The sequence below is a fragment of the Tachypleus tridentatus genome, chromosome 1, assembly GCF_004210375.1.
Source record: "Tachypleus tridentatus isolate NWPU-2018 chromosome 1, ASM421037v1, whole genome shotgun sequence".
Classification (NCBI taxonomy): domain Eukaryota; kingdom Metazoa; phylum Arthropoda; class Merostomata; order Xiphosura; family Limulidae; genus Tachypleus; species Tachypleus tridentatus.
Genome location: NC_134825.1, coordinates 83,141,950 through 83,166,755, shown reverse-complemented (window position 1 = coordinate 83,166,755; position 24,806 = coordinate 83,141,950). Strand labels below are relative to the sequence as shown.

At 35.4% G+C, this 24,806-nt stretch overlaps 1 protein-coding gene across 3 annotated transcripts in view; it reads left to right on the top strand.

Moving 5' to 3' along the window:
* Nucleotides 1–24,806, top strand: part of LOC143253854 (fibroblast growth factor receptor 4-like) — a 140,610-nt gene that overhangs the window by 102,503 nt on the left and 13,301 nt on the right. For all 3 annotated transcript variants that reach the window (XM_076508321.1, XM_076508300.1, XM_076508310.1), the window contains 6 exons: nt 6,387–6,659; nt 7,938–8,006; nt 10,426–10,586; nt 11,456–11,579; nt 12,633–12,823; nt 23,269–23,407. In XM_076508321.1, coding sequence (XP_076364436.1) covers nt 6,387–6,659; nt 7,938–8,006; nt 10,426–10,586; nt 11,456–11,579; nt 12,633–12,823; nt 23,269–23,407 — 957 coding nt within the window. The remainder of the gene's footprint in view (nt 1–6,386; nt 6,660–7,937; nt 8,007–10,425; nt 10,587–11,455; nt 11,580–12,632; nt 12,824–23,268; nt 23,408–24,806) is intronic.

Genomic DNA, 24,806 nt, shown 5'->3' with positions numbered 1-24,806 from the left:
ATCGATAGCATGTGATGAAGACTGACCAAGTATTGAATGTTTAATATAAATTGATATAAGGTTAAACTCACTATTTATAATAGTTTGATGTATTTTGTCATTATATATGTTTCAGTTAGGTTTTTGTTATGACAGGTGAAACGCTGTTTTACACATTTCTACACCCTTCTAATAAAATTGTTTACTATTCTAACAAAATATTCATGATGTATATAGAACCTCTTTTATTATATTGAAAATATAAGCCTGAATATATTATATATATTACATATTTATTATAACATAAATTTCTCAGTTAGACACCACTAAGTGTATTTGTACTCCATCTTAATAACAATAATCTGCACCCCCCCCAGTGACCCAGTGGTATGTCTGTGGGGTTATACTGCTTGAAACCGGGTTTCGACACAGCACAGATGGCCCTTTGTGTAGCTTTGTGCATAATGAGAAACAAACAATAATAATGATTTTATTTGTTCAAAATATGCAAAAATTTTGACCAAGACTGTAGTTAGACCTAGCAGTTAACAAAGGGATCCAAATGTTTACCTGGCAAATGTAAATTAAAAGTATTTGTGGCAAAATGGAAAAGAGTACTTACAAGGTAAACAATAAATATCCACAAACTCTATTGTTCATTTATCGTTTCAATAAATCTACAATACATTACGAAGCCAAAAACTGACAGTAGTATTAAATGATGTAGAAATATTCAAAACCTAGGAGCGTCACAATGACTCGAATAGCCACTTATGATCCAGTTGAAGGTCCAAGCTGGCTCTTAAATTTTCTAACTGCTACTCGAAATTTTGTTTCATGTCTTATTTTAAATTTGGTTTTATTTATACTGCCACACATGTCGCGTGTCGAAGTTTGTGTGTTTGACCACATCACCTGTGTTAAATAATAGTTAAGAAAGTCTAAACCTTAAATGCTTTACAGCAGCCAAGGAAATACATATACAGAGTATGCGCAAAGAGATAATTCATGTCTGACTCTAAGCATAAGCCTCTCGATGAAACATCAGTAAGTTAACGGACAGAAAACAATAAAATATGGGGTTGTTTTATTCGCGATAAACACAGCAGATAATCCACATTGATTGTGCTCTAAAACAAACACACACACACACAAGCAAAAACAAAACAAGTCTAAACATGATTACAGGACAGCTCTTGTGAATTATTTCACGTATTTTATTTTTAAATAGAGGACTTATTTGAAAATCTATTTGACTTTTGATGTGCAAATAAATAATGAAATCTCAACAAAAAAAAATGTGTGTTTAATTGTTCCTCTAATCTCTGTCAGTTTCATGAACAGTTTTTAAACTTTGCAGATTTTAAGATAAACCACGATACCATTAGCACCAAACAAACAAAACTGGTCAACTTCCACAAAGTTAAATTCTTATTGCTAGAACCTATAGTTTGCTCAATAAAAGTTTGAACAAGGCTTTAAAAACATAGATAACCAAAAATACAAATTCACAACTTAGCCAATTATCTCAGGCAAAGTAGTCATTACACTGTCTCCCATCCAAAGTGACAACTGAACAATAGTCAACATATGAGGGGAACTTATTAGTGGTGTATTCACTTGGTAACTGATCGAAAACTTGCTTGCACTATTTCAAGTGGTGCGCCAACTGAGTTGTGCATAGAATTCATTCTTATCTCTCGCGAATGAAGCAGTTTTAGGTGACTGAATAATTGTAATATATTTGGCTTTTCTGTTCCTTCTGTGGCTGCTATAAGGACTGAACAGGAGTAGATTCTGCAGCATTTGGTGACTTTTCCTTGACTTTCAAAATATTAATAGTCTCAAGTAGTTCTTCCTTAACACAATATTATGGGTGGTGGATTTCATCTCCTTGGGCAGCAGTATATACATTAGCCATAATTTCCAGCTCTGGGAAAGCCGGTTTGGTTTCCATAGAAGGTTTGGATGTCTACATAAGCCTCAGTACTTAGTGCCTCTTCCATCTTAAACTCTTTCCTATTGGTACTCCACTTAATGCTCTGAAGTATGGGGAGGGTCAGTGTTGATTATTTTTGTCTGTGATAGGTCTGAAGTTTAGGTTTTAGCATAGGGTTTACTCCGCACAGTATAACAATAAAAGTTTTATAGCTAGAAACTTTCAAGGCTTGAGAAAGCTATAAAGCATTACAAAAATACTTGCGTAATCCTCTTAATACACTAATGAAAAAAGTGTTAAAGGGAAAATCTGACATGCTATTTGCACTTTTTTTTAACCTTTAACAGTCAAGAGTATAACCAAAGTTGTCTTTAGCCTAACTTACAGTTGCTTCTACATACACATGAATATAAAATAAATACGACAAATAGGAATAAGGAACGTATGAGTTATTCCATTATTTCTTATTTTATTCCAGCACAAATAAAAATCTGACAACTTATTTACAGTTTCACCATAATTTCATGCAAAAAAGCAAAGACATAACATTATGTAACAAAATATTTACTTTTTCTTGTTCCTGGACAGAAATTGTTATTTCCCAATTGCTTATGCCTAAAGAAGTAAAAAAGACCTATTTTTCTCATCAAACTTTGATTTTGTGACCTGAGAGCGTATAACGAAAACATGATGGGAGACTATATTTGGAGGCTGATACGTGAAAGGTATTTAATTACATTACAGTCGCAAATCTCGAAAAACTACTCACATCTAAACATTTGTGTATAACTTTAGTATAAATACATGTAAATCTTGATTCGTATGTTGTTTTATTTAGACTTTATGTAAATGAAAATGTGCAAATTTGCCCGTTTTTACATAGAAAATAGGTTAATTTCTAAATTTTATTATCCAGGTCACAAAAGCAAAGTTTGAAGGGAATAATGGCCATTTTTCTGTACTTTTACAACATAAGCAATTAAGAAATAACACGTACTATCCAGGAACAAAATTTGTGTTACATGGTGTAATTAAACTTTCAAATGAACAGTGTTTTAGGCATTTTCAGCAAAGGCATCCACCATCTACAAGAATAACTGTAAAATACGACAGTATTTTAGCTTGGCTGTTCCATTTCTTCCAAAGATACCTGTTATTGTATAACCATATATCATAAGTATGGTAGTACTTATAGTAGGAGTGGATCAGATGTGTAGTACAAATTAAAATCTCAAACATAATGCAAACAACATGTAAACAAAACCTTATAAGCACATTATTAAGTAGTAAACAAACTAATCGCAGAGTAACAACGTACCAAATCACTTGAAAAAGTCAGTAGTGTACGACCAAAATTTTACAAAAACAACTATGTCAATCTGACTATCTGATTGATTAACATTGTTTGAAAACCTTCAGTTTATGCAAATCTAAATGCATATGATTCAATTTCGCTATCTTGGGAAAAAACGTTTTTCTTTTTCTTACTTTATAACCTTAGTAACCATTTTAGAACACTCATGATCTAAGTTCTAACCACGGTCTCATCTTTGAAAGGAAGGTTACAATTGTACATCTGAAAAGAAAAAGATGAGTTAACAAACTGTGACAAATGTGTATCCTAGCCAGGAGAAATTCTGATCCTTATCGAAACAAAACGGCCAGAAAACAACAGAAAGTTTGATCTGGAAAAACTTGTCATAATGTTGTCGACTCAAAGTCGACTTCCAAATGTAGGAATCGTGGTCTTTACCACAACAACAAGCATATATAAAAGAACCTCGAGATAATGTCTTCAAGTGATCGAATTGCTGACTTTGGAAACATCTGAGAGAGTTAGATAACCCGTCTTGACAGCGGCAGGTGGCTGTAGTGGCGTAAATGTCAAAATTAGAACACTGGTAGGCAGCATAACCCTGTTCTTGTGAGGGGTGATACGTCTCGCTGCAGAAACTCCTTAAGTGAAGAATCCAGTGAAGATTTCTAACACGGGGATATTCTTCAAATCCTTCTCAACAATAACTCCTCTTGTGGAATAATCTCAGTGGGTATATCCCGAATGTTTTGGGGTGGATGTTTCCACAAAGATGTCCTCTAAACGTAGGTTTTTGACTGAATTAGAAGCGCCAGTAAGCCCCTCTAGTCCTTTCTGAATGTAAAGGAAGACATTTGCCCAATGATCTGTCTGACAAAGAATGTGGTATGACAAAATGAGGTACAGCTATGGAAGGTGAAGACGGCCGTTTAAGAGTATTTAAGACGTGGTCATTTACCAGTGAGCTGTTTTTATTATTTTATTTGAACTTGGAGAATCCATAATAAAAGAAGGAATATTCAGTGTTCACTGACTCTACCCACCATGGAGCCCTACAAGGGCAGGTACAATACCGCCACACACCAGAGTCAGATACAATGTCCACAACACCCATTGAGAACGTCCATCACTGGTACTCAGTTGACCCTAGCCCAACAAGACCAGTCGATTGACCCTAGGGGTGGTGCAAACTAAGGCCATCCTACTACAGGGATTCAAGGCCATAGTGTTGTGGTAGGATTGAACTCCTCAACCACAAGGATTCTCTCCTCCTCTTTACAAATCGCTAAGCACGACAAACACGTGGGTGGAAGTTTATATTCCAAAGGAGGTAAACTAAAAATACAGAACCTTCTATGGAAGGTCCCCTCATCACGTAGAGGAATCCACCTAGAAGGATACTCCCACGGAAAAGTATCATATACAGATCAGTCCTTCGACGGGGAGAGAGATAAAATTTTGATACTGACCACAACATGTTCTGAAGATGTTTTTCAAAAGGGTAGTACTTCGCTAGATAAAGTCCGTAGTTGGTAACAAGGAATACAGATCAACTGATTCTTTCTTGCACAGGCGTATGGGTTAACTATTAAAATCAAACCAACAGGTGGCGGAATGAAGACATTAAAGTTTGGTTTGTTTCTTTGTTGGTTTTTAAAGTACAAAGCAATCATTTGTTTTTTAAACCCCATCTAACCCCTTATTGTACGAGTCAGATCCTCAGGAACGACTTCATTTTGAAGTCGAAACATTGGAATACTATTCATTATTTTTATTTAGTTTTGAAATAATTTCAGTTTATACATCTGTTATAGATAAACACAAGTTAATCTGCCTATCACACCTGTAGACTAGAAACATACAAATTTTAAGGCACGTATACTTAATATTATGTATTGAATTATTCAATATACTTACTATGTGGTATTTTTGGGAGGGTATATAACAGAAATTGGTATAAAGTAACACCAACAAAATCAAACTTTTACGTGCGCCTGAATACAAGTTTTAATTTTTAGCAGCATGCCTCGCGGGTCTGTAATACATGAAGCTTGCTAATTTTAATAAACTACATTGTGTGTGTGTATGTATGTGTGATGTCTGGTAGGCTCCCGACCTGCGCGTTGCCATCTATATGTTTGTATATGTTTATAAGCACGTGTACTGCATGGCATGGTAGTTGTATCCTGTAGGCAATCGGTAAACACTGGATGCTGGTGCTGACGTCTGGTGTCTACATCAGTACAAACCAGACACGAGAAGGTAAATAAACTTCTCTCACGTTGTTTACGTTAATGTAGCATCTCAAGCCGTGCATAAAAAATATCTTCGCTCACTGCTACTAAATATGCAATTTTATGTATGATTATTATTCAATTTTCAAGTTTCTTGCAACAAGTCAACTTTATTGCTGAGAAACATTAATGAATTTGAATGCATGTTTATGACTAAAAACATTCATTAAAATTTAAGCTTTTTATAAGAAATAAAAGTGTTAAATAATAGTAGTAAAGTCTTGTGACAACTTGTTATTAATAACCGGAAGAATACAATCTTCAATTTCGAACAACGTCAGTATTAAATGTGTGTCTGTTGAAAATACTTATGCGTCTGTGTTAAAGAAAATACGAAGAAAACTTTCAAAACGGATTGCCTCATACTTGTCACATGTTCATTGGCTTACACTAACTTTAGTTATTAGTATCTGAAAAAAACTTGATACACATATTTCTTACTGAAGTTTAACATTTCATTAGTTTACTAAAATTCTATATTGCCCGTTAAGCAACATTTAACATCGGACGCCGACAATAAATCTCTTGTTTGTTCCAGAAATTTGCGCAACGCTACACAAGGGTTATCTATGAATAGTAACCCCTAATTTTAAACTGACAGACGAAAAGAAACGCAGCTAGTCAACAGTATCCTCCGACAACTCTTGGAATATTTATGTCAGTTAAAATAGTGGGATTTCATGGTGTAATGTATCCATATCTTAATAATGTGGAGAGAATTTTTGCGGCAATGAAAGGCGAACCAGAAATCGTCAGATATACAAACTGGGCACACTTACTGTATAAAATATTGTAAACTAGAAAAATTGCTGCGTCTGTACTGTTATCTAATCATTTGTGTTTTTGATTGTTTTTACAGATGTTCCAAGATGGAGAAAGAGGTTGCCCACAAAGTTCGAGGTGTTTCAGGATCAGAAAGTGAGACTACAATGCCCAGTTCGTGGAAACCCACAGCCCTATTTAGTGTGGTATCACAACAACCAGCCAGTGTCCAGTGTGCTGCCCCACGTACTGCTAAAGCGACATAGTCTCATTATCTTAGATTTCCAACCCGAAGACGCTGGAGTCTACGCTTGTAAGGCTTACAATCGATTTGGAGAAATCTGGAAAAATTTTACTCTTTCTTTGGCAGGCAAGACATATGTTATTTCTAAATAACATCTGTATGATAGCACAATTTTATGAGCAAAACTGTAATAACATGGAGAACTTAAATATTTACAAAGAACATCTCATTTATGAACAAATGTTTCAACATCAACCATTACTTCTTTACGCCCTCGCTAGTACAGCGGTATGTCTCCGGATTTACAACGCTAAAATCAGGGGTTCAATTCCCCTCGGTGGGCTGAGCAGCTAGCCCTATGTGGCTTTGTTATAAGAAAAAACACACATACTTCTTTAAACGAAAAAAATGAATTTGGCAAAGCAAGATAACGCATAAATAGTAGTAAATTACCTGCGAATAGCTCATTTCATATAAAAAATTACACGAGAGAATTATTCAAAGTAACACATAAATTCTTTGTTGTGGTAATTTTCATTTATTCATTTATTAGCTAAAGGAGTGGTTGGTTGGTTGACGATATTTGCCGCAAAACAGCATGGTTATTTCCATAAAACAACCAAAAAATATTAAAAAGTAAAATTTATTAAAATGTAAAAATGAATCCTGTTAAAATTAAACTAAAACATGGGTCTCAAACATGCTAGATTGAACAATATATTAAATTCTGAACATGCATATAGTGTCACCTGACTGTAACACTCTAAAACCTTATGTAAGAAGGTATTGTCGCTAATGTTTTATTTGTGGCAATTGTTTTACCTCAAAAATAGCATATTGTTGAGAAAAAAGCTCGGAACAATAAGCGCAAACTTTCATGTTATTAATCATGCAATAAAGTGACAAACATGCAGAACACTTTGTAAAGTATGACTGAGTAGAAACTGTCTATAAAACGTACGTATTATTAAATGTATAAACACATAGCATGTCTAATAAGTAATAAATGTCTAGAACATTTAATATTGTGCTAATTAAGTACAAAAGTATAGAATAATGTCGTGAGTGAAGCTTAAGGTTAGACGCTTAAAATATTTAAAAATATCTTGTTGTAACTCGATAGAATTTAAATTATCCAATAATGTACTGTATAACAAGAAATGCCTTTAATATCTAATCAATTAATATGAACAACATATGTCTGTAAAGATTGTATGATATGATAAAGTTGAACAACAAGCGTCTCCAATATTTAATTATTTGCTTTTGAGTACTGAAAATGTTTTAAACATCAAGTAATAAACTGCTAATGAACGAAGCTTCAACAGACGTCCAGTATATGCTTACGAAATAGTTTTACTTCATTATGAATTTAATTAGCTATGTTTTTATTTTTCCTTACAGAGTTTTCTTCACCAACAAAAGCTGTGACAGATGTTGTTTCTGTACCAGAAGTATCTGCAGGCAAACTAAGTAAGTTTTTTTTGTTATATCAGATCTGTTGGTAAATATTTCAAATAAGCAAGTACAAGCTACAAGCTACATAAACACATGTTACTCAGAACTTGCAAATTTATCCAAACAATCTGTACCAAGTTTTAATATTCACTTTTGTTTGAGTTTGTCATAATGTGTATTCACATGGAGTGACACAATCTGAAAGTGTCACGCCAACTGGCACATTCACTTCACATCTATCAGTTTGTTACACCACGTCTGCGAGTGATATCAAAGCTGATCCTACATATGTAAGACATTGAAGTAGTAATTCTCCTGTCTCACTTGAGAATGACAGTTTAGAATACTTGGAAAGGACAGGGTTTTATGTATTTAAAATAAGTGTTTTTGTGAGATCTTATGTACGTAGTGTTTGTCTCAGAAAGTTTCGTTTGTTAAGAGAGTTAATGTTCCAGAAGGATTTTAGTTTTCAACATTTCATGTCACAATATTTTACGGATACTAATTTTCTGTCATAAGATATTTTGTGTTTTAATTCTAAAGTTTACATATTTAGAGTTTCTGTGCTGAAAAGTGTAGCGTTCTTATATTAAGCTAGTTGTGCATTAGAATAGTTTTCAGAGTTTTAACAATCTAGTTTAATTTACTCGGAGTTTTTATGTGTATTTTTACTCTGAAAGGTTTTATGGATTTAGGACTTATCTCTTAGAAATGCAAGTGCGATTAGTTTGTAGTTAAGCAAAAACAATAAAGAGTGGGCTCTTAGTGCTGTGCCCATCATAGGTATCGAAACCCAGTTTCTATTGTTATAAGTCTGTAGATTTACAACTATGTAATTGGAGGACAGGATAAAAAATTATTAAAACCGGATGTCTCATTGAGTTACAAATGTGTGCAACTGCCCTTTTACGACAACAGCAACTTTAATAGTTTCATAACAACATAACATTTTGTATTTTTATGAACGTATTCTTACAGATTGATCTTTCATAAATATCTGCTCTGTTTATAAAAAATCAATGCCATTAGTTTAAATATTCTGTACATAATCTACTCATAGCTTTAAATGGAGGTTGCTTCATAAAAGTGCAATATAACTGTTAGTGTTGTTTTTTTTACGAGAGATAAACGACGTGAGTAATTGTGTTGGACATCACAAATATGTACTAAAGGTTTTTAATAAGGTCAGTAACACTTTGTAAATTATTTTCGTATAGGCATGGCGTGAAAGCTAGAAATATTAATCCATGAACGTTTAATTAGCTCTTTAATTCTTACTAATAGCGGTTTCCGAAAACCAGGAGTTCAGTTCTGAGGTCCCTTCCTTTTATAGAATTTGCTATGGGCCATTTCAGGTCCTTAATCCAACTTTGAATTTAATATTTTTAAGCTAGAAAGTTTTGGGTATTTAGAAGTTCTCGTCCACAATCTTCCAAAATATCTAATAATGTATGTGTGAGAAGTAAAGACAGCGATAATGCTTCTGTTCTATGTTATTTTATGCGTTTGAAGTTTTTATTTATAATGCAATTCAACAATGTTTTTTGTGTTTAGAAGTTCTAGTCTGTAGGATTTTGTACAGTTAATGTTTTTGTTGCAGAGTATCTCATATATTTTTAACATTTGCGCGTGTTTGGTTTGTTTTGAATTTCGCGCAAAGCTACACGAGGGCTATCTGCGCTAGCCGTGCCTAATTTAACAGTGTAAGATTAGAGGGAAGGCAGCTAGTCATCACCACCAACCGCCAACTGTTGGGTTACTCTTTTACCATAAAAAGTGGGATTGACCGTACCATTATAACGCCCCCCACGGTTGAAAGAGCGAACATGTTTTGTGTGACGGGGATTCGAACCCACGACCCTCAGATTACGAGTCGAGTTTCTTATCCACCTGGCCATACCGGGCCCATTTACACGGGAAGTAAAGCACCTAATTGGTTAAGACTTTGGTTTGGTTTAAATTTCGTGTAAAGCTATACGAGGGCTATCTGCGCTAGCCATCCTTAATTTAGCAGGGAAAGACTAGACAGAAGGCGGCTAATCATCACCACGAACTCTTGAGCTACTCTTTTACTAACAGATAGTTGAATTGACTGCAAAATTATAACGCCCTTAAGCTGGAAGAGCGAGCGTGTTTGGTGGGACGGGGTTTCGAACATGCGACCGCAGATTGCGAGTCAAGTGCCCTAATCACCTTGCCATGCCGGGTCACGTGTTAAGAGAACACGTTTTCCGTGAAAGGGAGCTTTTACTAATAAGTTTATTAAACATTTTATAGAATATATTAAACAACATTAAAATTATTACGAGTAACATGCGACATTAATATTTACTTCTATTAGCTGTTTTTACAGTATTTTCAGTGATGCTTTTATTTGCCTTTTTAGAAATTTGTTATAAAGTTACTTAATCAAATTTTCTCTTTTCAACATCAGGATCGCCATTCTTCACCGAGCCAGAAATGATGTCCAGAGATCTGATCGTTGTTCCTGCTGGAACTGACGTGACCCTCTCATGCCCTGCAGAAGGCTCCCCAAACCCAAACATAACGTGGGTAAAGAATTCTCGACCAATAGTTCGTTTTATGAACAAAAAGGTAAGTTTTTGCAACTAAATTTAAGGTAAAGATGTGAAATGATGTGTAAGTCAGTATGCTATTTTTAGGTTAATCCTATACATTTTTATAAAGTGAAAGGCCCACGGTTATTAGTGTGGTTTGATTTGTTTTGAATTTCGCGCAAAACTACACAAGGGCTATCTGCGCTAGCCGTCCGTAATTTAGCAGTGTGAAACTAGAGGGAAAGTCACCGCCAACTCTTGGGCTACTCTTTTACCAACGATGTAGGGGGATTGACCGCCACATTATAACGCCCCCACGGCTGTAAAGGCGAGCATGTTTGGTACGATGGGAATTCGAACCCGCGACCCTCAGATTACGAGTCATGTACTTTAACCAGCTGGCCATGACGGTCCGTTATTAGTGTGAGAAAATGAAGACAGTAACTCAAGGTTAATAGACAGATTTCAATGAAATTTCACTCAGCGATAGTATGTGTTGTGAATGAAAATTTTAGTATTTTGGAATATCGAATTAAAAGTGAAGTTCTTGGAAAAGCTCTTACTTTTATTCGTGAAAGACGAACGTTCAAATATTTCATCTTAAAATAACAAGCATTTCAGATATATCGATAAACTCATTCAAAATGTTCATTGAAACAAACAATTAGATGCTCTAATAGTTACACTACATTCAGCTTTCACGTCTGATATTGTTGAAGTGTTTAATATAACAATTTAGAAAACATATAACATTTTACTAAGATTAAAAAAAACGGTTATAATAGGATAGTTTTGGTAAGAAATGAATGCTGGTTTTGAATTTTTATAACCAATTTATGGTATCGTATTTTTAGCATTACTAGCTCAAGTAAATTAACTTTTTAATGTGATGCGTGTGTCATTTAGACGATATACAAGAAATGGAACATCACACTGACTACTGTTGGACCTGATGACAGTGGAAACTATTCGTGTATAGTTGAAAACAGCGAGGGAAAAATCAAGTGGACTTTTAAAGTCGAAGTTCAAGGTAAGTTTCGTATGTTTATGTAAACAGTCTTACTGTTTTATCACTCCTTTATGACAGTATTTTTATTCTCTAAATTCCATTATCTTGTGTGCTCAAATGAACAGAACAGCCTCTAACGGAGGAATTATCCCCCCGGATCTAGAATCATCAGAGGGACCGAATACAAGATTGCCAAATTGACTTTTCAGATTGCACAAGAACTTTGCCATGAAAATGTCTCAGAAAGTTGCATTTTATAATTAACTATAATTGGGGTCCCAAACATGCATTACTCCTGGCCTAGGAATACCTTTCAGCGGCCCTACAAATAAACATCTCGTTTCACCAACTAGGGGTGTGTGTTTGTGTGCTTCCTTATAGCAAAACCACATCGAGCTAACTGCTGAGTTCACCGAGGGGAATCGAACCCCTGACTTTAGCGTTGTAAATCCGTAGACTTACCGCTGTACCAGCGGGGGGTACCTATTTAAAAGAGTGGTTTACTTAAATAACTTTAATTTTGTGTAGATCTAGGTATGTTCTAGATATTTATTACTTAATATCTTTAATAACACAAATATACTAGACATTGGTATGGAAACATGTTATGAAATGTTCCAGCCATTTATTGCTCAACATTACAGTTAAGCATTCTACAAGTTTCTAAATGTTATATAAATTGCGATTTGTTGTAAAAACTAAAACTATTTTGATACGAGCATAAATATGACATCACGACACAAGGAAAGAGAAATGCTGAAGATTAAGGCTATGGTCATATAGTAGACTAAGAAATAGATATGGTACCATAAGACATGAATGTGAAGTTGTTATGAGAAAGATAGCTCTTGTGTCGACTCAGTTCATATTATGAAGTAAATTATAGTTTGTATTTCACGTTAATACATCCTTGTATAGTGAGGGATCCCTGTGTAGGTGTACAGTCTGAAATAGACAATCATGTTTAAATTATTTATTTCTCTTAATTATGTTTATAATATGGGTTATTTAACATTTTCCCGCTTAAATCAAGTTTTTGTTTAGTATTTCATTCCTTTTTCTCTCTCTCTTCAGAACGTTTGGTAGGCAGTCCTCTCATCCGAGATGGTTACCCTACTAACCAGACAGTATACGTCGGACAACAGGCAAGATTTGAATGTCGTTTTTACAGCGACCTACACCCTCACGTACGATGGTTAAAGTATTACACAGTGAACGGCTCCTACCAAGACTCTAATGGAAAACTTAATGTTCACATAGTCGAGGTTGGTAGAGTGTTAATATTTAGCTAAGAAATTAACAACTTAATTATTAGCTAATTTTTCAGTATGATGACAAATTATGTATCAGAATATTTAAATTTTCTTTATATAGTTATACCTTGTGATATACTAATATGTATATTCTAACCCTTGAAACTTTATTCTACCAATGTGCATGTTTTATATATTGTAGAAATTTTGTATATATTGACAAAATGATTATAACATACTGGATTTGTCTTAAAGTTTAGTAATCTTTATATATATTAATTCCTAATTAATTGGTATGCATATATTATAACACGAAACGATTTGTATATCAGCATAACAACATACACACGTACACACATTTGTAAGTGAGTTCTTAACGTATTGGATGTTTACTGTAATGTGCTCAACAGATTGTTGGCTATATATGTTGATGATATTAAGTTCATAGCTCAAAGATCATACAGATATCTTCTTTTCAGATAGTAGATTTATTTATATTTTCAGTATCTAAAATTGTTGATTATATAAAAAAACGAGAAAACGTTGTAAGCATTTTCCTTAATTAATGTTTAATAACATGTAGCTTCCAATCAATAAATTACTCAAAATTGATAGCAAAATAAAATAATGTAAACCAAAATACAGGTTCTAATACATTCACATCAATAGCGATATGTTGGATTGGGTGTGGCTTAGTGATTAAGGTGTTAGATTAAGAGTTTAAATATGTGAGGATATATATATCCATGACAATCTATTAGAAATAGTAGTGTAAGCTGTAGGAATTGTTTCTAATTGTCATCTTATTAGTTTGCGGTTCAAAGTTATGAATGACTGTTTGAGCCTTGGAATCTCTGACCTATCCATTTAATGCATGTGTTGCATAAAAAGTCATTCAGCTTTAAAACACCAAATGTTATATTAGTTGTATCAGTACATATTATATTTCAATAAAGTACTTAAACTTGGACAAATATATATCTCAAAACATTATATACATATATGTTATAACCTGTTTTCAAAGATAATTATTTAAGAAATTGCTTTTATAATACCGAAAAAAATATTCAAGCCGAATTTTAAACCCCGCATGCTTTCGCAGAAGACGACTCATTGCGGTAAGTGGGGATTTTCTAATAAAATCAGTTTAAACTTTTTTTTTCTGTTAAAAGTTACAGGTTTTACAGTAAGGAATATTTGTTTTTCAGAACAGGTAAGACGTTTCGATCACTTGTATCATCATCTTATCCACAGAAGTTTTAACACAAAAGGTTTTAGTAATTAAGTCAATGTTTAGCAGTCTAACAATTAAAACTTGAGTATTTAAGAATGATACCACCAGGGATCGAAACGTTGTACCTGTTCTAAAAAAATCTTCCTCGTTATAGAAGCTCAGACGGGAACTTATTAAACTGTTGATTGATAATTGGCTGGTATTTAACTTGTACATAAAGAAGAACTCTTTGAATAACTTCTTACAAACATACTATATTTCCAATCAGCAGGTTATCAATTTCCAGCCTTCAGTTATGTTCTTAGTTTTGTGTTATTTGTTTCTAAAACTAATGTTTTTATTGAGTTCGATGATCAAGGAGAAATTTTCCCCTGGTGTAGGTCTTCAGCTGAAATTGTTTTTGACTTTCATTCATACTTTATTTTTTTAGAGCTTTAGGGCATTTATCATCTGTTGCTATAACAACATTGAAAAGTATACTTCAAATACAAGTGATATATATAACTGTGTAAGCCTCTTATATTGCTTCTTTCAGTCTTGTTGTTTGGTTGGCTTGTTTTGGCGCTAAGCAAATAGGATATCTGTGCCAAACAACTCGTAAATAAAGTAAAAGTAAAATTATTATAAAAATAGATCAAGTTAAAACTAAACAATGTCCAAAATTCGTATGAAAGATTTATATTGAATTAAAAACGTCAATGGCTAGTAAAGAAGTAAAAAAAAACAAGAAATAATCCGTGATGACGAGAAAACCCACTTGTAGAGAAAAATATATATGTAAAAACGACTGATATGGGTTGAAAAAATCTTATGTAGAAGAGCGAACACCGTTTCGACCTTCTTCGGTCGCTCCTCTACATAAAATTTTCTCAACCCATACCAGCTGTTTTTACATATATAAAAAACAAGAAAGCTGGACAGTGTCAGTGTCCAAAGTCTTGAGTAGACTTGTTAAAAAACCATTTAGAACGAAGCCGATGTTCACGGTCTTACGCGACGGTACGACAGAGTGTCACAAATGTCACACGTTGGTGAATCAGTTTCAGATAATAAAAAACGATGAGTTAATATTATGTGACCAATGTGTAGCCTAGTTAGGACAACTTTGTCCTTCTGATCCTTACAGAAACAAGATAGCCAACTGTATTCTCAAGACGGCTGGTATGGGTATTAAAACTAAATAAAATAACAAGGTCGAAACGTTAAAGTTAAAGAGTTTGCAAGAAGATGGCTAAATAACAACAAAAAGTGGTAGAAAAGCTTGTTAGATGTTGCTCACTCTAGTCGATTGCTAACTGGTACGAAGCTGGGTCTTAAATAAAGGACTATAGCCTATATACGGGATAGGCACTACACCAGAGCATACGGACTTAGCCGCAGTGTCAGCGAGCTCGTTCCCTCAAATATCAACATAGCTTTGTTTGTTTGTTTTGAATTTCGTACAAAGCTACTTGAGGGCTATCTGTGCTAGCCGTCCCTAATTTAGCAGTGTAAGACTAGAGGGAAGGCAGCTAGTCATCACCACCTACCGCCAACTCTTGGGCTACTACTTGGGATTGACCGCACATTATAATGTTCCCACGGCTGAAAGGGCGAGCATGTTTGGCGCGACGGGGATGCGACCCACGACCCTCAGATTACGATTCGCACGCCTTAACACGCTTGGCCATGCCGGGCCATCAATATAGCTAGAAATTCAGAAACACTGGATACAGATAGGTGAAAAAGAGAAATGGGCCAGTCGTTTTTAAATATCGTCATAAAAGGGGCGAGAACTAATTCTAAACAATTTCAGGTTTTATAGAGAGCTAAGATTCGGTGCAGATAGTACAATATGTACACAGTGTAATTTCTATATGATCCAAAGCAAAATAAATTACATACAACTCTGCAAAGAACACAAACTGTAGAGGGGATCCTGTGAGAAACCACTGAGTCACAACAAACCAAGGCAGATCCCACAGATTCAGTTGATTTTGAACCATCTCTATATATGGCAATGGAAAATGATTTGAAAGTTGTTCGGCAAAGAGCAGACAGTACTTTCAATAAGGAGTATCCACTTTCCTGAGATGACTAAAAGAAAGGTCACAGGCAAGGATAAGCCACGGTTGGATAGGTTGATAAGTGAAGACAGCAGCTTCATCAAATGAGAAATCCAACTCAGCCAGCTGCGCCTGGATATGAAGGCCAAAGGGAAGAATGAAAGACTGTATATTCCGAAAGGGTAAAGCCCACTGAGAAATGAATACACAACCACAGGTGGGCTGCTGTAGTAAGGACTGAGGTTTAATGGCATACTGCAAAGAAAGTTACAAATAGTGGATGGTAAGAGGGAGTTCATGTATAAACTCTGGACTGGAGAAGTGCAGAAAGTTCTTATGCAAAGCCAAAGCATTATATAGTGAATGGGGTCTTGCATCTTCAAGGTTCTAACAGAGCCATATACCAGAAACTCAGTCTAGTTTAGAACAAATAAGAAAATGATAGATCCTGAGCATGAAACATCGATTCACTCTCTAAGAGTTGAAAGAGAGGACGTGGAGGATGTTTAGTGCCCTTGTACACTTGATTTGTAGCTGCTTGATGTGTGGAATAAAGGTCAGCTTATGGTCAAAGATAAGCCAAAGAACTTTGCCTCAGAGAAAACTGGAAGAATAACATAATTGAGACTGAGCTCTGGATCAAGGTGTATATCCTATTGGCGACAAAAGTGTATGCAGACAGTTTTGGAGAAAGAAAAGGTAAAACTGTTTGCTCTGTTTCACTTCAATAAACAGTTAAGAGCAGTCTGAAGCTGCCACTCATTAAACTTCATGCTCGATAACTGATATCAGATGTGGAAATTGTTGATGAGCCCGTTTGCCACAGAAGGAGGAAGATGTGCAGCGATAGCATTATTTTTTCACACTGAAAAGTGTAACACTCAAGACAGTCTTGAGGGACTCCAAATTCCTGTGTAAAATAATGGAAAAGCATTGAGCCTACTTGGGCTTAGAACTGCATACAAAATAAAAAACAGTTACGAATTAAAATGGGCAAACGGCCATGCGTGTCATATGAGTAGAGGTTCGCTCTTCTATGTAAAATATTTTCTCAACCCAAACGAGCCGTTTTTGCATATAAATTTCTCAACAAGTGGGTTTCTCGACATCACTGAGTAGAGGTTTTGCAAAATTCCATACCCCATGTAGTGTTTGAGTCTTTTCAAGTTTAAAGAACACGAAGACAAGATGTTCCTTCTTGAGGAAAGCTTCCGTGATCGACGTTTCAAGTCGAATCAAGTGGTCCATGGTTGAGTGCTGTTGATAGAACTCAATAGGTGGGCGAGAGGAGGTCGCTTGATTTAAAGAAACAAACAAGATAATCATTAACCATCCTCTAAAATCTTACAGAGTTACTAAAAGGAATTGGACAATAGTTAGAAGGAATTTGGGGATCCTTTAGAGGCTTAGAGAAAAAAAAGGACAATAACCTGGTGATAAGCATCAGGAAAAATACTCTCCTTCCAGATCCAGTCAAAAACAAGCAGAAGAATAACAAGAGAGGCAGGAGAGAAATGCACAGAATTTCATAGTAACATCATCAGGCTTAATGGCCAGGAAGGCAGGGAATGAAACATGCAAGTGAAAAGCTCTCGCTGAGTGCACTAGTTATGCTTTGTATTTCAACAACTTTTTGGCTACTGGAGAACAAGATGAAAAGGGAATGAGAAGTATATTTCCCAGTGACCTTTCGAATGTTGTCCAATATGATTTTGTAACTGATGGTAGACGAGATGCTAGTTGTGAACTTAATCCAAGGTTTGTTTTGGCTTTAACGTCTAATGCATTGATGATAGAATGGTTAATGTAATAAGTTAAAGAAAAGTGAAGGGGAGCAGATAGAGATCAATGGCAGTAAAAAACTGACTAGGTGCATGAAAATAGGTATAAGAACCACTATTTAAGAGAGAAAGGTTGTGATCTGAGAGCATATGCTTTACACAATGATCACTCCCATTAATATCACAACACTCCTGATAGGATTGTGTCCATTAAAATCACCCATGATTAAACGAGAGCATCAAGGTCTGATTGATCTTAAATCTCTCCAGAACACAAGTAAAGGAAGCAAAGAGTGATGGTATGACCCAAGGAAATACAGATGGCGACACCCTCCTAAAAGAATGTATCGATCTTCAAAGATAGGGTGGGCAAGTGTTGTTCGAGCAGCAGTACAATCCCTTCATGCATTAGCCCATCACAAAACCTGTCATTCCAGTATAAAAAAACTGCTGAAAATTGACTGTACCAGCAGGTGTTAGAATTGCTTCTTGTAAGGAAAGACATACAGGACGATAGAAATCCATGAAGGCCTGAATGTCTATCATCCATATTAGAAGGGAAACATCGACAGTTCTACTGTATCAATTTGACCATTTTTTTTAGTTGGAAACGAATTGGGAGAGAACCCTTATGTTTTGGACCACGTCGTTTTTCTTTAGTAGAAAGAGGTCTGTTGACCTCCATACGTTTTTTCTTGGTCTCTTTCAGTAGATGGATATTCTAGTGACTGATGGCATGAACGAATAATTGTTTTACATCTTGGGGGTGAAGAAGGTGGACCCTAGCAGATGACAGAAGCTGAAGGAAGTGCACCCAGGCAGTCACTGGAATGGGTAGATTTTGACTTCTCAATTCAGTTATTCATAGAGGACAAAATACTGCATATGATTTGAGAATAACTCTGTTGAAGGCATGGAAAGATTCATCTGCTCTCCCACTAAAGTAGCAGAACATAATGCAACATATGTCCGAGATGGAATTGGGGACAATACCTTCTGAGCCTCTGAGTAAAAAATGTTGTGAACCATTTTAAATGCTGTAGTACTTTTTTCTCCTCCACCTACCTAGGGTAAGAACGAAAGTAAGAGAGGTGAGAGCCATTATAATTAACAAAATGAGTATCCAGTTCACACTCACAGGCATCATGATCCTTATCACTGCAAAGAGCACACTTCAAATGATCACGACATGATGTCTTTGAATGACTGCACCACTGACACTGGAAACATCTGAGAGTGTTTGGAATATATGACCATACTTTACAGCTCAGGTACCCTGCCTTAACGGTGACAAGTGAACGTGGGTTGTAAACATCAAAATTAGAACACTGGTTGACAGCATGATTCTGTCTTTGCAAATGGAGATACATCTCACGGCAGAAACTCTGAATGGAGAAACCAGTGAATATCTTTGACTCGGGCATGATTTTCAAGTCCTTCTCAAGAACGACTCTTCGTGAACAGTTTAGAGTAGCATTGGGAGTAACCTCAATGGGTATATCCCCAATGGCTTTTGAATTCAAGAGGAGTTTGCTGTGTTTTGGGGTAAATAGTTCCACCAAGATATCCTCAATACGTTGCTCCTTAACTGACGTAGGAGATCAAAGCAAGCCTCTGTAATTCTTTCTTAATAAAAAAAAAAAGACTTTTGTCCTAAAGGTTTGTTTCCAAAGAATATAATACGAGTAAATGAGATATAGATGTAGGAGGAGGTAGAGACTGCTGTTCAGTTTTCAACACATGTTTGTTTACAAATGAGATGTTTTTATTATTTTATTTGAACTTGAGGGATCCATAATGAAATAAAGATTCAGTACCCACTGATCCCACACATTATGAAGTTCTATGAGATGATGCAGTACAATGCCAAACAAGGATACTGCAGCAATGTCAGGTTTTCGTGGGCACTATATCCAAATACCAGCAGACAGTGTCCATAACACCCATTCAGAATGCCAAACACTGGTACTCGGTTGACACTAGCCCAATAGTGTATTGGGATGGCTCCCCAAGGCCACTCGTCTACAGAAATTCAAGACTAAAAAGTGTTATGTTAGGTTGGACTCCTCAACCGCCAGGACCCTCTTCTCCCCTTTACGGGTGCCACGCATGGGAAACACATGGCGGACGTTAAAAAATACATAACCTTCTCTGTGAGGTCCCCTTACTACGTACAGGCATTTATACCATGGGGGAGAAGGTTGGTTGACTTGTTAAAGTGAAGAACAAAGTTACACTATGGACTATCTGTGCTCTGCCCACTACGTGTATCAAAACCCGGTTTCTAGCACTACGAGTCCACAGACACACCACTGCTCCACTGTGGAGTGGAGCACATAAAGAGAAAAAGCTTGTAATGATTGCTTTAAATTTTCATTCATCAACCATTATTAACGATATGATTCACGATTTACATAGGTGGAGAATTTAGAAAAGCATCCGCACATTATAAGTAACTTGGATTTGGCGTGCCCTGAGTCTTAATGTGTCCAGTCCGTGATCCTAGTATTTGTGGTTCGAGATCCGTTTACACAGAAACGTCTTTCTCACTTTTAGGTGGTTGGTGTGCTGTAAAAGTGATGGTCAAATTCTACTATTCACTGAAATAAGAATATCCCAAGTGTTTGCAGCGTGTGCTGCTGAATAACTTGACTTCTCCCTAATCTATCAATTCAAAATGTGGGACGGCTGTGCTACACATAAGCGTTGTGTAGCTTTTCGCAAAGTTAAAGTAAACAAAGTAATATGTTGGACAAAACTCTATAGAATGTCCCAGACGTCTCAACCCACAGGGTAAAACACACAATTTATTCTTAATCTATTTATTATTCAAATTGCATATCATTAACACCCATACACATGTCAGTTATTGGTATAATGTTCTGTATGGGCGTTTTCTTTCCTGAAATATATACATATGACACTAAAGATGTGTTTGTTGAACTTTAACTATATATTTCCAGACTTCTGAAACATCCTGTACCGTAATGCAGTAAAATCTTTTTCATAAAATTTCGGACATTTGTTATATACTTCAAGTAAATTTTGGACATATCTTAAAATTTATCAGATATTACATGACGCTAAAATTATTTCACAGTATGTAAATATGCAATTTTCTTATGTCATGATATATAAATATATATTTAAAACCATAAATTCGCAACTTAACCAGGCCTACATTGATGATAGACTATGTAACATCCGGAACATTTTGAGTAAAGTTTTTTCATTAGGGTGTTATTCACCTTTACTCTCTGCTCATAAGTCGATTACTTATTCCTTTTCTAAGGAGCAGAAAACGAATGTAGAAATAAGTTATGTAAAGGCCAGAAGACGATTCTGTGCCTCTTATCTTGCGTGGCCTGACATGGCTTGGTGATTATTAAAGCATTTGACTCGCAAGCTGCGAAAATTTATCATCACGTTTCACGGATTCTTCCAGTTTACGTTGCGAATACAGAGTTAAATAAAAAGTAAGACAGTTATGCTGAATGATCATATATATCTGCAAACGTCTTACCGATTTTTTTGTAAAGTGTAGCAGAAATTTGTTTTCCTATGATACCTTTATCAAATAAATCAAAATATTTATACTTAATGTATAATAATAAGAGCATGTCTTTGTACGAGCACCATAGCTCCCAGAAGAAAGAACCTAGGAACCTGACATTTTGCGCCTTTAGTAATTGGACCTTGAGGGTGTGCAACTATGTATTATTGCTTATCAATGTGTGTGCGTGCATACACATGTTTCTATGAAGCAAGATAGTGAGAAATAACAGAAAATAATTTTGATCGGCAGAGCTCCAAAAAATAAGAACCTAGAAACCTGGAATTTTGCACCAATACTTTGTCGACCCTGAGGACATATACCCAAGTATTAATTATGATCTTATCCACTTGCGTGCGCGCATGCGTTTTTTTAATGTGATAAGCTAGTGGAAAACCACCTAGGAAGAAGTGGTTCCTTACATAACAACTTCCATATATAGAAAAGTCAGTACGTTTTCGTAACAATGCGTTTCAACAATGGCTTTTATGTCGTGTTGATTAGCAGCAAAAGTATATAGCATATACTTATGTTAAAACGGGCTCAGACAGAATACACACACTATCAGCAGGGTACTTTTTCTCGTTAATAATAAAAGAAAATATTACCTAGAAATACAATTTCAAAGCAGACTCTACTCCCCGAAATGTCTTTTGCTCTCGATACCAAAACATAAAATACCATGTTTTCCAAAAGCGAAACTACATCCTTCCTCTCTTACACTTCAGAATATTATGTCGAAGCACACTTACATTGAGGTTGGTCCAATGTTATTTTATTTTTAAAATTTTAGTAATTAAATAACTATGGAAATACAACCACACAGTTTAACATTTCGTTCCCTAACTGAAGTAGTTTCACTGCCTCTTATCACTCCAGTGAGTAGAGTTACCCCATAAAATAGTTAGTCGTGCAAGAAAAGGTTTAATGTATCTTTGGCTTTCAGAAACCAAGTCAGTGAGTGACTGTAGTGCAGCGTAATTACAGAAACCAAGTTAGTGAGTTACTGTAGTGCAGCGTAATTACAGACGCCAGTACAGAAAAGAAGGTGCAGATAGCCCTTGAGTAGCTTTGCGCGAAATAAAAAAAAAACCAAAACAGAAAAAAGTATGGAGGATATGTTAAAGATAATCGTATATCACATACCTATAGTTATGGAGTCGAAGCCCAGAATAACGGATGCTATCGCCATTGTAACTGTAGACATATTGCAGCGAATGTGCACTGAAATCTAACATCTGTTAGACGAACTGAGTGTTTTTAATGGTGCACATCAAGAAACCTACCGACATGTCAATAAAAACTGAGTTGCTATACAATATGTTGAAAAGTGTATGGTTGTGTTGTCTTAGTTATTCAATTAAAATTCTAAGACAGGAAAGATAATTTTGGACCACCATGTATTATCTATATTCCTAAACACAACCTAGTGATACGAAACCCGGTTAAAAGGGTTTGTGTATTTGTAGCTTCCTCAGTTTTTATGTTTTTAAAACTTAAAGTGTTTTGCTAATAACTGCTTATTGTCCCACATATCTGTTCCTTGGGCGCTTCAGATAAGGGAAGCTCAAAATGGTCTTACTATAACATATAGATAATGTTTTTTTACTAACATCTGTAGTTCTGTGTTGTTGTTTGTAGATTAGAAGCCACATTAAAAACGAACAGACTTGGTTTTGTTTCGAAGGTAATTTAGGTTGATAACAGTTTATAATAATTCATAGTTCAGTTGTTGTTTTCTAGCTATACTAGATTTCTATGAATATAAATTTCAAATATCTGCATTAAAACACAATTACGAAGAGTTTTATATGTGGTTGATTTAATTAAAGTGTCTCTTGCAGAGTACTAATCCAAATGTCACCGATCCTCAACTACTGGTCATAGATAACGTAACAGAAGAAGATGAAGGGTGGTACGCCTGTCTTGCTTGGAATTATATTGGTTTTTCCAACAGAACTGTTTATCTCTCTGTGCTTCCGTGTACGTTCACACCTTTTTTATCCTTTAATAATTAATATTTTTCAATAGCATTTCAAAATACATATAAAAATCATCATTTCTAAAGTTATTTAAAATATACAGCAGAGAAAAAAAATTCTTAGGGATACTGATCTCCCAAGTGAAGATGTTTTATTGTCAAAAGGTCGACATCCTGATGTCATAAGTGAACATGTTCTTCTTAACGTTATACACCAAAAGAGTATAGAATGATTTTAGGCGAGTGGTGCAGGAATACTTTAAACTTCACAACATGGTTTATCTACAGGCTTTACTTTATTGTAATATAGGCTCAGTAACCCCTACCGGACTACAAACATAATGGCTATTTTTAGACCATAGTTTGATGATCGCTCCTTACTCAAAGACTTTGACCCTCAACTGAACTACAGACGTAACCCCTGCAGACTATAATAGAGCTAAAGTTTTTTTTACTCTTGTGTTTAGTTGATGGAAGCAGTCTTAAGTTAATCGATTATTACTAGATAAGATACAGTAGTGACCTCTACTGGACCAGAAACTTAAGTGTTATACATATATTGAATTATAGTACAGTGGAGCCCTTCACTAACGACCCCCTTACTAACGACTTCCCCTGTCATACAACCGGAAAATTTTTGACGGTACCCTGTTTGCATTAAATTGACCCCTCGTGGACGACTTCCCCTCAAACTCGACTAACGACCTACCAAATTGAACAATTTTGATTATTTTACCTCTTACTAACGACTAAGTGACATTATTATGTGGCATATTCTGTGAAGTTACATAGCGGTCTGCCTTCTCATTTATGGCATATTACAAATGAGTTTAATTATTCCGTAGTTAAACAGTATTACGTAATCTACTTCAACAATAAATCTATTTCCAGTGCGTCGAATCGAAAAGAAGATTAATTTTCATTGGTAAATTAATCTTATTCTCAATGCGCTCAGTGCGCTTATTCTATAGTACATAATGAATTAGGAACACTAAATCGGATTATTTAACAGACAGGATTAGTGTGCATAATATGAAGATTCCTCATAACACAGACTCATTTTTCACCAGAATGTCGAAGAGAAAGTTGCTTAACTTAGAAGAGAGGGTTTCCGTCATTAAACGACACGACAAAGGGGAAACTGCAATAAAAATCGCCACGGATCTTGGAGTTGGTAAAACCCAAATTCAGACAATCATTAAAGAGAAAGAAAAAATTTTGAAAAAGTGGGAAACAGGCAAAAATCCAGAAAAAAAGCAGAACAAGAGAAGATGTCTATACTACGAGTTGGATGAGAAGGTGTGTCAGTGGTTTGTGAATACAAGATCCAGGAATCTACCAATTACCGGGAAACTAATTCAAGAAAAAGCATTAATATTGGCGTCTCAGCTTGGCAATGAA